The 13864-nt window shown below is 52.4% G+C and overlaps 1 protein-coding gene across 1 annotated transcript in view; it reads left to right on the top strand.

Moving 5' to 3' along the window:
- Nucleotides 1-3411: 3411 nt before the first annotated feature.
- The window catches only part of SDK1 (sidekick cell adhesion molecule 1), a 771944-nt gene continuing 761491 nt past the window's right edge, over nt 3412-13864 (top strand). Inside the window, exon 1 of the mRNA XM_066273473.1 lies at nt 3412-3764. Within this exon, the coding sequence (XP_066129570.1) occupies nt 3527-3764 (238 nt within the window). The 5' untranslated portion in view covers nt 3412-3526. The remainder of the gene's footprint in view (nt 3765-13864) is intronic.

The raw sequence follows: 13864 nt of genomic DNA, 5'->3' as shown, positions 1-13864 counted from the left end.
AACATGGGTGGTCCCGGAGATGGTACTAACTCCTCTTAAATTGTCCTTTACTTTGAGAACTATTTTCTCTAATTAGCAGGAAAACGCTAACTTCTTGTTCCGGATAGTAGGAGGTAGCCACAGTTTATATCTTAGTGAAAAATAAGTCCAGTTTCATGGAGTAACATCCCTTTATTACGTCGCCTTTTGGACTATGTGACTTAAATTTTTTTTTTTTTTCCTAAAGCTGGAAACAGGGAGAGACAGTCAGACAGACTTCCGCATGTGCCCAACTGGGATCCACCTGGCACGGCCACCAGAGGGCGATGCTCTGCCCACCAGGGGGCGATGCTCTGCCCCTCTGGGGCGTCGCTCTGCCACGACCAGAGCCACTCCAGCGCCTGGGGCAGAGGCCATGGAGCCATCCCCAGCGCCCGGGCCATCTTTGCTCCAATGGAGCCTTGGCTGCGGGAGGGGAAGAGAGAGACAGAGAGGAAGGAGAGGGGGAGGTGTGGAGAAGCAGATGGGCACTTCTCCTGTGTGCCCTGGCCAGGAATCGAACCTGGGACTTCTGCACGCCAGGCCGACGCTCTACCACTGAGCCAACCGGCCAGGGCCTTAAAATTTTTTTTAAGGGTGAGTATTCATGTATAGAATGTTCACCTCTTGAGACCTTCTCATGGAGCTGGATAAAATTTAACCGAGGGATTAATTGGCCCTTTTGGGCAGAAATATTCCAACTCCGTGCTATCTCCCCTCCCCAGCTTTAGAAAGGCATTTCGCTTTAGCATTTCTTGAGCAAGAATAGCTACAGTCTCAACACACCTCCTAAGACAGTCATGTGATGGGTCATGGAAAAAGCAACACAGTCTGGCGGGGAAAAGAATAGGACTCAGGAGAGCTGGATTCCTGCTCTGGCTTTAGCACAGCTACTTTGCATATATTAAACTTCTCCGGCTTAGTTTCTCCAACTGTAAAATGAGCCCACATTAGAGCCTCACTTACTCAGGATGATACCGGAATGAAATGTTCCCAGAGGGTCTCTGGACCTTTTCGAGTAGAAGTGAGGCACCTCTTAGAGCCCACAGGATGCTCAGACCTGGCCTTCCAGTTTCCACAAAGCTCTCTCTGAACACAAATGAATAGCAAAAGAGGCTCTGGACTGTTTTTGTTTAGTCTTTTTTTTTTTTTTCTTTTTCAGTGTTCCAAAGTCAAGAAGTTTGCCTGAGCCATATTCATGCTATGCTGTGAGGGCCTAGCTTGCTATTGGCCAGGAAAGTAACGGGCATAGACTTCTATTTGAAAGGAAGAGGTTAGATGTGGTGTGGACTCCACTGGTGTGCAGAGGAAGGGTGGGTTGGGGTAGCGCTGCCAAGTGGGTGTGAGGACAGGGAAAGAAGCCGTTACTCACTGAGTGTGAATTATCTCACTCCCTCGCCACAGCCCTGTGCGGTGGGAATCATTCCCAACTTTTCACAGGAACTTGGAGTCAGCGATTTCCCCAGACTTCACAACTAGAACGAGCGCGGCTCAGATCTCAAAGCCCTCATCTGGGCCACTCATACATCCACCCCAATCCTTGAGCAAAGCAGAGGTGCTCAGAGGTGAAGCCACTTTGCCTCTTAGCTTCCGTTTCTCTATCTGTAGGAGGGACAGCCCCTCGCCCCCCGGAGTTGTGGGGATCGGTACTGCGATGCTACTGCAGGAGCTGGCCCACAGGAAATGACCAGCCAGGATCGCTTATTCCTCTCCCCCTCCCCCCACTGCGGGGCTCCCATAGAACCCAATCCTGCAGGCTAAGAGCGGCCCAGCGCTGCTGCAACAGAAAGAAGAGCGAACCCGCCCCAATACCTCCAGCCTCGTCAGGTGTCCTGCAGCCCAAAGGGCTCTGCTGTGCTGCTGCAGTCAGCGCCCACTAGTGCTGGAGCCTTCTGCGTGTCCAAACAGGACACTAGCAAGTTGCTTCTCATTCTTCTGCCTCGCCTTGGCTAGTGTGGGAGGGGTCAGAGGGCAGGGCCTGGCCTCCAGTTCAGAATCGACCTCCATTCGGCTGCTGTCCCTGGGCCTCAGTTTCCCCAGCTTTCCTTCACACGATCCTTGTTACGACTTTGGATGACTTCGGGCAGTGCACAGCAGATGCTCCGTCCGGACCCAGGAGTGAGTTCCCACCAAGGAACCCCAGGGCCCTCCCCGGTCATCTGGGTCTTCCTGTCTGGGGCGATAAATGGGGTACCTACCAGCAAACCTGCACGCAGCGTTTCCCGGGGAGCCCGCCCCACGAGAGGCGCGCGCCCTGCTTGGCTGCCCTCCCCACTGACATGATCTCACTCGCTCATCACAGGCCCCCAGGCGCCTCCCGGCCTACTGCCAACAGCGTCAGACTGTGTGTCACCTTCCAGGCTTCCTCCCACAAAAATGCTGGCCCTCCAGCCCCGAGTGCTTTCAGTTCACCCTGTCCACTCGGCTAATGTGTGCCACATGCTGCCCAGCTCGGGCCGCGCCCCTCCCTTCGAGGGGCCTTGACCCGGGAGACCCTTAGGGGACCGCGGCCCGAGGCCGCCCACTCCACGCCAAGGCGGGAGGCGGCCAGCGCTGAGGTCTGGTCTCCGCAGGCCGCGCGTGACCTTGGACGCCCCTCCAGACCCCGTGCCCGCTGCTCTCAGCAGGCGGCAGGCTGCACCCCCTGAGCCTCTGTTGCTATAGGGACAGAAAGCCTGTCCACTGCTCGTTTGCAATCACCCTAACTCGGTGTGTCAGCCTCGAACACCGAGCCTGCGGCGGCGGCGGCGGCGGGAGCGGGGCGGCTCCCGGGGCCGCGGAGGGGCGCGCCCACCGGCCACGGCCGGCAGCCCCCCTGCCGAACGTGCCCCTCCTGCGCACGTGCGCTGGTCCCCCTGCGCGCACGCCGCACCTCGCATCTGCAGGGCGAGGACGCCGCCGCCCCCGTGACCCTGACCGCGGGCCCAGCTGGGGCCGCCCCGGGTAGCGCGTGCAGACGGCGCCGGCCTGCAGTGCCCGCCACGTGTCCCTAGGGGGCGCAGCCGGCGCGGGAAGCCACGGAGCCGAGCCCGGGGGCCGGGGCGAAATTCCAGGCGGGCGGGCGCGGCGAGTTTGAAAACTGGGGAGGGCGGAGGGGCGGGGCTCGGGCGCGCGAGCCACCGCCCCTCAGCCAATCGGCGGCGGCAGCGGGCGCAGTGGGCGGGGCGTCCGGCCGGGCTGTGAATGGGGAGCGGCGGCTGAGGGCAAGCGGCGGCGCGGGCGGGCGCACTTTCTCCCGGCGCCGGGCGGGGGCGGCGGCGGCGGCGGCGGCAGCGGCGGCTCCTCTGCGCCCGCGGACCCTTCGCGAGAGGCGGCGCGGCCCGGGCGCTCCTGCCGCCGAAGCGCTGGGGGCAGCGTGAGCGGAACCCTCGGCTGACAACTTCTCCCCCGCCGCGTCCTCCGCGCCGGTGCCGCACCTGGACGCCCCGCGGGCGCTCGGCCGGGGCCCCCACGCGCCCGTCCCGCTCTCCTCGGGGCCGAGGCCGGGCCGGGGCGGCGGCCGCTCAGCATGGCCCGGGGCGCGCGGCGATCGGCGGGCGGCGGCGTGGCGGGCCCGGGGCGGCTGCGGGGGTCTCTGCCCGGTCGCGAGCGGCGGCCCCGGGGAGCCGGCGAGGAGCCCGCGAGCCCGGGTGGGGACGCGGAGGGGCGCGGCGGGCGGCCGGCGACAAAGTTGAGCGCGGGCCGGCGGCGCGGGTGGTGGGCGCTCCTGGCGCTGCAGCTGCACTTGCTCCGGGCGCTGGCGCAAGGTAGGCGGGGGCCCGGGGGCCGGGGCCGGGGTGATGGGGACGGGGGTGGGGTGGGGACGGGGTGATGGGGACGGGGGTCGGGGATGGGGTGTTGGGGTGCAAGGTAGGCGGGGGCCGGGGACAGGGTGACTGGGTGACGAGGCGCGGGGACAGGGACGGGCCGCGCTGCCCAGACGCCCCGTGTCCGCGCCGAGCCCACACCCGAGTGGACTGCCCGCCGCCCCGGGAGCGGCGCACGGGGTAGACCTGTGCAGCGGGCGCTCTGGGTCCCACTCGCGCCGCCCGTCCCGCATGTCCCGGGCCCGCGCCTTGCACCGGGCCGCCCTGGTGCGCACGAACTTTGGGGCCACCGCCTGGCCGGCGGTGCGGGGTCTGGAGCTGGGACGCCGTCGGGGGACGCCGAGCCCCCTCGGAAGAGGCAGCCGGGCCCCGCGTCCCCGGTCCCCGGCCCCGCGCGCGGGACACCCTGCGCTCCGGCTGCTGCCCGGAGGGAGCCGGGTGACGGGGACACGGGGACGCGCCCCCCCCCCCCCCCCCCGGTTGTCAGGTGGGCGCACCTGCGCTGCAGCCACGGCCCCTGGGTGCTGCCCTCTCGGGGCCAGGATGGCGGGCGCGCGGGGGGGGGGGGGTCGTCCCGTGACCCTGGGGGGGGGGGGCGGGGGTGAGTCGCAGTCCCGCACCTGAGCAGGGCAACACCTGAGCTTCCCCGCGCCTCCCGAAGGCGGCCCCGCTCCTGCTGAACGGAACTCCCCCGTGACTGGGGAAATGCTCCTGTCCCTTATGGATGTGCTCCTCTCTGCTTAATGACTGACTTAGGCAGAAAAGCACGTATTAAAAAGTCATGTCGTAAAATGGGATGTGTAGACCGCCCCGGTAGCCAGGTTCAAGTACAGAGCTCCAAAACCCCATAGGAATGACCTTTAGAATCGACATGGGGTGGAGGGAGTTTTCTTAAAAGAAAAAAAAGTGACTTGCACTTTGCAGGAAGGTCTGTACGTGGATACATTTGAAAATCTGTGTGCAAGTTTGAGCGTTGGGGGGGGGTCTGGTTTTAGTTTTAGAAGGATTTCACTTTTTATCATCTGCCCTCTGAAGGCTCCATACCATGTGACGTTTTTACCACTGGAGTGTTAATGAAAAGAGATTAATTAAAAAACGTACTGAGACACTGCTTGAACTTTGTTAGGGTTATTTTATTCCTTGGTTCCACTGAAAACATGGGCACCTGTTTTACATTTATATGGCTTCTAAAGTGTACAGATCTTGCTGTGTAAAATTTCAAATAGATTGTCACAAATTTTGAATTCATTGACAGGTTTCTGTTCTCTGTGCTCTGTGAAATGCGTAATATATCCATCATTTTTTTTATATCGTATTGAAAATTCATATTACAGGAGAGATGTCACCGTTTGACAAAAGCTCATGTATCTTGGAAATGAAAATTCTGGTCGTGCCAGAGAGATTTCTGATGGGGGATGAGTTGGTGATATGCCCAGGAATGTGTTCTGTTGAATCTTGGGGGGTGGAGGGGTGGTAATGTAACATTCCGAATGGAATACTTACCACTAAGTTGAAACTAGTGAAGCAATTCTTAATTTCTCTTTAACTGCTTTCTTCTAGTGGTGTTTCCTGTGGTTAGGCTCCTCTTGAAATCTTGGGAGAAAATAGGCGCAACATTGACCAATAGAAGTTACATATATTGATAGTTACAGAGCCCAAGTTTGGAGCAGAGCTGAGTAATTGACTTTTATGTGAAACATCAGGTTCAGATCTTCAAAATGTAACTTTAATAGTCCTGAGGTTTTGCTTTCTACATATAAGACTTTCTGAGTAATATACTCCTCTTACTGTGTGTGTGTGTTTGTGACTTTTCTGGATTCCTAAAGACCCAAGACTTGAATTCTGAGAAGCGGGCGGCAATGCAGGCTTGCTTTATGCTCTCCACTCAGGAGCCAGACCTGAGTGTTTCGGAAGAATGGCAGAGCCACACGTATCATACGTGTTGAGTTTCACAGCGTCTCAGCTTCGTTGCTGGACCTTTGACAGGCTTATTGATTCTGCTCATGTTTAATGCAGCCTCTTGTTGAGTTTGTATTCATCAGGCGGCGGGAGGTAGGAATGTTGTTTCTCAAAACACTGCCTTGGGATTGTTCAAAGATTTCAGTTTCATCTTTTGGTGTCATTTCCAGCCACTTGGTTGTGGAGAACGTCGGCCTGTAGCGAAACCACCGGGGGAATTTGGTCAACGGCAACGGGCCAGCTCCTCTTGTCTGTCAGGGAGCCTCACGCGCTTTCCAGGTGATTCTGGCACACACCGGAGTTTGGGAACCATGGATTTAAATAGATTTCCTTGTTTTCCCTCATTCCAGTCACTTGCTGAGTTTCTGGAACCTCTCCAACCCTCTGTTTCTTGAACTTGGTCGCTCATTGGAATCACCAGGGAGCTTTAAACAATACCAGGACCTGGATCTCATCCCTAGATTTTGTTTTAATTGACTTGAACTTTGACCTGGGCATGGGAAGGGGTGGATTAAAAAACTCCCCAGGTGGTTGCAAATGTTCTGCCAAGTTTGAGAACCATTTTCTAAACTTTTAAAATGAAATCACATGATTTGATTTTGATGTTACACCTTGTCACTGACCCTGAGGTTTTATTGTAACTCCCCCACCCCAATTCCAGTAACTTTTATGGACTTTGGACCTGTTTCCACTTAAACCTGCTTCGTGTTCATAATCTCAAATTTGGAAGTTTTTCTTAATCAGCATTTTTAGTCATTCTGTTTATTTCAGCTGACACTGGGGAGCTCCTGTTAGTCTGGGGGGGGGGTGTCAGAGTCACCTGTGAAACTTAAACATAGTCACCTGGGCTCCACCTCTAACCTGCAGGGTCTCTGGAAAGTGTGTATTTAAAAAAAGCTCCACAGGTGATTCTTGTATGTTTGTGTTACAGTTTTATCCTTGTGTCAGCCAATCCCATAACCTCATTATGTTTGCTGTCATCCTTAGCCTGGCTTCCTATGGCCTAGACTCCTGATTGGACCATTTTTCTCAGGACAATTCCCAGCTTTGGGTGAGGCCTGTGGATTGATTAGGCTTCTCTGCCATCAGTTTGCTGGAGAAAGTGCAAAACAGTGTTCATGGGGTTCACTGCAAACGTAGCCTTCTTTTGGGTCCTTGTGCTTCTCATTGCCCCAGAAGTGCTTTGTCTCCCCTTCCCAAGACACCCTTCTCTGGAGACCCCCTTCCCCTGAGACCCCCTTCCCCTGAGACCCCCTTCCCCTGACAATTGTGTGATCTGAGTTTCAACTGGAACTTGACTTTCTGATTACCTGCTTCACTGAGTCTCCGTAGACAGTGGGGCACGTAGAAAGTGCTGAGATACTTACCGATTACATTGTATTGGACCAATGCGTGTTTAACAGATGGCACCTGGCCCCTTGGTTGGTAACTGTCTCGTAACTAAGAATCAGCAGTTGTCCCCCCTCTGTGCAGTCTTTGTATGGCCACCTGCAGCTGGCCTTTGTTGAGCCCTCAGCATGTATGTGTCAAGCGAAAGTGTGTGTGTGTGTGTGTGTAGGGGGGATAGGGAGCATTTTGTACCCATTTTACCTGTGAGAAACTGGGGCACTGAGATACTACCTAATCCGCCTAAGCCAGGACTAGTAGCGATGGAGCCACCATGGATAGCAGCCTGCCTGGTGCACAGGCTGTGTTCATCACCACTGGCCGGGTGTCTCCCGTGGGGTCTCTGCCTCGACAAGGAGGAGGAGGTCACAGGGAAGAGGGGGAGGGGGTTGGTGTTTTCTAAATACTGTATCGAGTTGTTTGACCTCAAGTTTCAGGTGACCTTATTTACTGTTATTGTACAAAAAAAAAAATTACGTTACATAATTTGGAAAACAGAGAAGAGGAACATGCATAACTTCCACATACCCGTCTGTCTGTAACATCAGGGGCCAAGTCCAGGCAGGTCCTCTTGGACTCGGGCAGACGGTAGAGGAACTGCGGAGCCAGAGAGCATCAGGCCACTCTCGTTTAATAAAGTCTCAGAACGGCGGACAAGCACACAGGCAGGGAAAACCGTTTCCCAGGCAAACAAACGGCCACATGTCCCCTCACAGTGGCAGCAGGCAATCCACGCATCCGCAGTCTCTCTCGAGCGCAAGCACCCACCGTCTTCTGTAGGCCACACCCACGTGGCGCCGCTGCGCACCCATGCCGCCTTTCAGGCAGAGCGCCTGCAGCTGGTAACCCCGCCAGCAAGCCCGACCCAGCCGCCCCAACCCTCCCTCTCCCACAGTAGTAACAGTGTTGCCATTTTGGTTGTTGTTTCCCCCCCCCCCCCCCCCAAAGAATTCTTTTTCCCATAGTGTAACTGTCAGATTCCAACTGAGAATGGGTGGTGGCAGTTTGGTGACAGATCTGAACACCCAGCGTTGACCACAAGATGCGTTACCAACCATTTCTTTGAGGAACGCTTGGAACATTCTTTTATCTGCACTCAAGTCCATGCATTTAAGTTCTTGAAACTAAAGAGCTGGGGTTTGCCTCGTACCGACTTTTTATTTATTCTGGGTGAGCATGCATTTTATCTAACCGCAGTTAAGTTTAGCTGCATGCTGGGATTATACGTAGCCAGGAAGTTTCCTGTGCCCTCACACATTGGAGTAAAAGGCACCCTGACAAGCAGGTAATTAAGTGGAATCAAAGAATGCCCTGTAGTTAAATTCTACCTGCCAGCTGCCTTTGTTTTTTCTGTCCTAAGAGTCTTTGTGTTTTTTGTTGTGAGACGTGGATTTGGGGACTTCCTCTCAGTGTCCCAGAGATCAGAGACCAGTAATATCACCTGATAAATCTAGAGAATGGGCCACAGAGTAAAAGCACAGTGAACTGGATTCTGACTAGGTCACAGCTTAAATTTAAGAAGCAGACGTCGTAAGAATAGGTTCAAATCCGTGAAAGTTATCGATCATATACTTGAGACATGTGCTGGAGGGCTAGAGGATTATTAGCCTTATAGTTTTGTTATATTAACACTATTCTTACTATATCTAAATGCAGAAATGAAAGATACTGTTAAGAGAGCACTGCTCGAGGAAACCCTTGTCATTTATACATTAGCTATTCTAATAAACTGCTCACAAAAATGAGGGGATCAGGGAACGTGCCGATTGATACCCCAGTCCTCTCAGCCTTTTGTATACAGACAGTGCATTCTCACCAAGGAAATCAAAGTTGGTTTTGCATCTCATTTGCAAAAATCGAACAACATTCTCTGACTGGTCCTTTGCTTTTCTGATGTTCTTGTGTAAAAGAAAAAAAAAATTCTTCCTTTTTTAATCGCTTCATATTAATTTTGAAATATCCCCTAATTTTTGTGAGCAGTAAGTATACTGTTTAGGGAGTCCAACCTCCTGACAGGCAGCTCTGAAGCCTGAGAGAGACTCATTGCCTTCACCTGGCCCCAGGCCCCTCCCCCGCCCCCAGCTGCTCCTCCAGTGTCCTATGGGTATTATTGGGAATAAGCGTATTTTTTTTTTTAAAGCTTTCCTAGAAATTCAGATGTGGTGAGTGGGAAAGGCATTGGGCTAAGTGTTAGTAGGCCTGGGTTGTTTTTTTTTTGTTTTTTGTTTTTGTATTTTTCTGAAGCTGGAAACGGGGAGAGACAGACAGACTCCCAGACAGACTCCCGCATGCGCCCAACCGAGATCCACCCGGCACGCCCACCAGGGGCCACGCTCTGGCCACCAGGGGGCGATGCTCTGCCCTCCGGGGCGTCGCTCTGCCGCGACCAGAGCCACTCTAGCGCCTGGGGCAGAGGCCAAGGAGCCGTCCCCAGCGCCCAAGCCATCTTTGCTCCAATGGAGCCTTGGCTGCGGGAGGGGAAGAGAGAGACAGAGAGGAAGGAGGTGGGGGTGGAAAAGCAAATGGGCGCTTCTCCTATGTGCCCTGGCCAGGAATCGAACCCGGGTGCCCCGCACGCCAGGCCGACGCTCTACTGCTGAGCCAACCGGCCAGGGCCAGTAGGCCTGGTTTTTTATTTCATTCTGTAACTAACTAGCAGTATGAGCAAGTCTGTTACCCTTCTCTGAGTGTTATTTCCTCAGCTGTGAAAGTTAGGGGTTAGACTTAGATCTTCAAAGTTGTTTTTCTTTAATCTTCTGTGTATTGTCAAATCCTTTCTGTCCTTCACCAGACTCCATAAATGTGTGTCTTTCCCGGGGATTCTGTTACTCTTCTGTCTTAGCTCTTGGAACCTAATTCCCTTCACTTTACACTTGGCCAGGGTAGTTCTAATGTCAAAGACAACTAAGATGCAATATAATATTTCTCTCCAGATGCTTTAGATCATATTTATAAATAACACAAGTTGTATTTACTCTAGCCTGAAAATGGTTCATGCTCCAAATTTGAGGGTCTATAAAATGAATTAGTGCCGTAATTTGTCACTGTAAGCCTGAAGTTTGGAGAAATATAAACTTCCTTAAAATGTGAGATGCTTATTTACTTAAAGAGCTGGAAGAAGAAAGGGCAAGACTAATTGAAATCTGCTGGAGGTAATGAATGCAGTGAGAAATTTAGGACGATATTAAATAGTGATGGATCTGAGGATGTTTATATTTACTGGACAGTGACTATCAGTCATGAAAGAGATTAGTGGATGGTGTCTGTTGACTTTTGTGTTCAGCCTAACATGAGGCTGGTTGTCTTCATTAGGAACTGTAAATCACAAAGCCCTCAAAATTAACACAAGAATTATTTTTCACTCTAACAGGCTTAGCTGGCACTCCGTTGATATATAGACAGAGTCTAGCGAAGATAACTGCTATCACTGAAATAATCCAATTTCTTGACAGCAGATATGTCAGCCCACTAAACCTATTAATTTACTGATCTTTGGAGATTAGCTTGTTGAACATAGGCTAAGACAATACTTGCTGAAGTGTTTTTGGCCTCTCTCTCTCTCTCTCTGTGTGTGTGTGTGTGCGTGTGTTTTAAACTGACGAGGCCAGCCTTTGGAGATGTGGGCTTTAGGGATTGGGCTAGTAGACTTCCACTCCCATTTTTATTACAGCCTTGGGTGCAATTTTTTTGTTGCCTTTTCCTCCTTTCAGAACTCTCCGCTGTATTCTAGACGTGATTCCTTATCACGAGAGGTTAGGAGCTCTCAAACATGTAAGCTTGAATTTACAAAGATAACTAATCTTTTTCTTTTTTTTTTTTCTGAAACTGGAAACGGGGAGAGACAGTCAGACCGACTCCCACATGCGCCCGACCGGGATCCACCCGGAACGCCCACCAGGGGCGACGCTTTGCCCACCAGGGGGCGATGCTCTGCCCCTCCGAGGCGTCGCTCTGCCCTGACCAGAGCCACTCTAGCGCCTGGGGCAGAGGCCGAGGAGCCATCACCAGCGCCCGGGCCATCTTTGCTCCAATGGAGCCTCGGCTGCGGGAGGGGAAGAGAGAGACAGAGAGGAAGGAGAGGGGGAGGGGTGGAGAAGCAAATGGGCGCTTCTCCTATGTGCCCTGGCCGGGAATCGAACCCGGGTCCCCCGCACGCCAGGCCGACGCTCTACCGCTGAGCCAACCGGCCAGGGCAAGATAAATAATCTTTCCAAGAAGAAAATAGAAGGGAGGTAACCAAAGAATGGTGTCATAACTCACAGAGGAGGATGGCTGTTCTGGGAGTGCCAACAGTTTCTTTTAGTAAGGATGATTGGTGGTGGGAATTCTAGCAACCCAAGTAAGCTAGTGAGGAAAAAAAATTAGATTTGGGGGTAAGGAGGGACTTCACAGTTTATATTGCACAGGTATAACCTGTCATACTCAGATAAGGGTGATTATCTCCAGAGGTCATAGTATCTGTAGGTTCTTCTCTTTAGGGCGATCCTTAATTTATTTGGTGTATTTTTGGTTTTCTCATGAAAGAGGGCCTATTTTCAAAGTGAAGGCCCGTTCTATCTTGCCTTCTCTCTAGGTGTTGTTAGATGTGATGCAAAAACAAAAAAAAGATTTTGATTTTGTGGACCAACCCCCTCTTATACAATGGGTGTCAGCACTGATTTAATATATGAACCACCAGATGGCAATAGAAAAAGTTGTTTCTGTAGAACATAATCTGTAGTTTCCGCAGCTGATATATATTTTTTCCTTCTGTGGTTCACTACTTTCAGGATACTTGTGCAATGTATAAAATTGTTGGCTATGAGCAAGGTGAGTTTTTAATACCTGACAGTGCGAATCAAAACCAGGAAATAGTGGCGAAGTGCTCCTAAGAATGTTGCATTTGATTTACAGGAGCACACGTGTGAATTGTTCTCAGAGAGAGTGGGCTTCCGAGAATGCAACTTATGTTGCTGTATAGTCAGGCTTTTACTTCAAACTCTTTATTCAATATTTTAGCTCTGCAGTAGGCTGTGATGATTTGCGGAACATAAAACACGCCTCTTACCCTGTGGCTTTTTATGTTACAGCTTTTAAAGGAAGAGATACATGCATTCACAAACACTGCACATATTTTATGTATTTCTTGGCCAAAGCTATTTTTACTTTGTATAGAATTTGTATTATTTTTTGCCTTGTAGGCATGTCCCCTTTTTCTATGTATATCTTCTATGGTCCTTAAGGTTCTTCCCCCACCCCCACCCCCCTAAGCTAAGACTCTTGGTTGCAAGCTAGAAACTCAGTCTGCACTACTTCAGGAGAAAAGGATTTCACTGGAGCCATCCTGGGGTATCACAGTGTAACAAGAACACTTTGAAACTTGGCAAACTTAGGATTCAGCTCCGCCTCAGAAATGACTAGAGCCAAGTGCTTGAAGTCTCTTAGGTGCTGTCCTCGTTGTCATCGTCACTCAGTGTGCTTCTGGACTGTGTGTACTGGACTGTGTGTGCACTGGACTGTGAGTGCACTGGACTGTGAGTGCACTGGACTGTGAGTGTACAGGACTGTGTGTGTACTGGACTGTGTGTGTGTACAGGACTATGAGTGTACAGGACTGTGAGTGTACAGGACTGTGTGTGTACTGGTCTGTGTGTGCACTGGACTGTGTGTGCACTGGACTGTGTGTGTACAGGACTGTGAGTGTACAGGACTGTGTGTGCACTGGACTGTGAGTGCACTGGACTGTGAGTGCACTGGACTGTGAGTGTACAGGACTGTGAATGCACTGGACTGTGTGTGTACTGGACTATGTGTGTGTACAGGACTGTGTGTGTACTGGACTGTGTGTGCACTGGACTGTGTACTGGACTGTGTGTGTACAGGACTGTGTATGTACTGGTCTGTGTGTGCACTGGACTGTGTGTGCACTGGTCTGTGTGTGCACTGGACTGTGTGTGTACAGGACTGTGTGTGTACAGGACTGTGTAGCACTGGTCTGTGTGCGCACTGGACGGTGTGCGCACTGGACTGTGTGCGTACTGGACTGTGAGTGTACAGGACTGTGTGTGTACAGGACTGTGAGTGCACTGGACTGTGTGTGTACAGGACTGTGAGTGCACTGGACTGTGTGTGTACTGGACTGTGAGTGCACTGGACTGTGAGTGCACTGGACTGTGAATGTACTGGACTGTGAGTGTACTGGACTGTGTGTGCACTGGACTGTGTGTGCACTGGACTGTGTGTGTACAGGACTGTGTGTGTACTGGTCTGTGTGTGCACTGGATAGTGTGTGCACTGGACTGTGTGTGTACTGGACTGTGTGTGTACAGGACTGTGTGTGTACAGGACTGTGTGTGCACTGGTCTGTGTGTGCACTGGACTGTGTGTGTACTGGACTGTGAGTGTACTGGACTGTGTGTGCACTGGACGGTGTGTGCACTGGACTGTGAGTGTACAGGACTGTGAGTGCACTGTACTGTGTGTGTACAGGACTGTGAGTGTACAGGACTGTGTGTGTACAGGACTGTGTGTGCACTGGACTGTGAGTGTACTGGACTGTGTGTGCACTGGACTGTGAGTGTACTGGACTGTGTGTGCACTGGACGGTGTGTGCACTGGACTGTGAGTGTACAGGACTGTGAGTGCACTGTACTGTGTGTGTACAGGACTGTGAGTGTACAGGACTGTGTGTGTACAGGACTGTGAGTGCACTGTAC

This window comes from Saccopteryx bilineata, chromosome 4 (genome assembly GCF_036850765.1).
Source record: "Saccopteryx bilineata isolate mSacBil1 chromosome 4, mSacBil1_pri_phased_curated, whole genome shotgun sequence".
Classification (NCBI taxonomy): domain Eukaryota; kingdom Metazoa; phylum Chordata; class Mammalia; order Chiroptera; family Emballonuridae; genus Saccopteryx; species Saccopteryx bilineata.
This window is presented reverse-complemented; position numbering and strand designations above follow the sequence as displayed.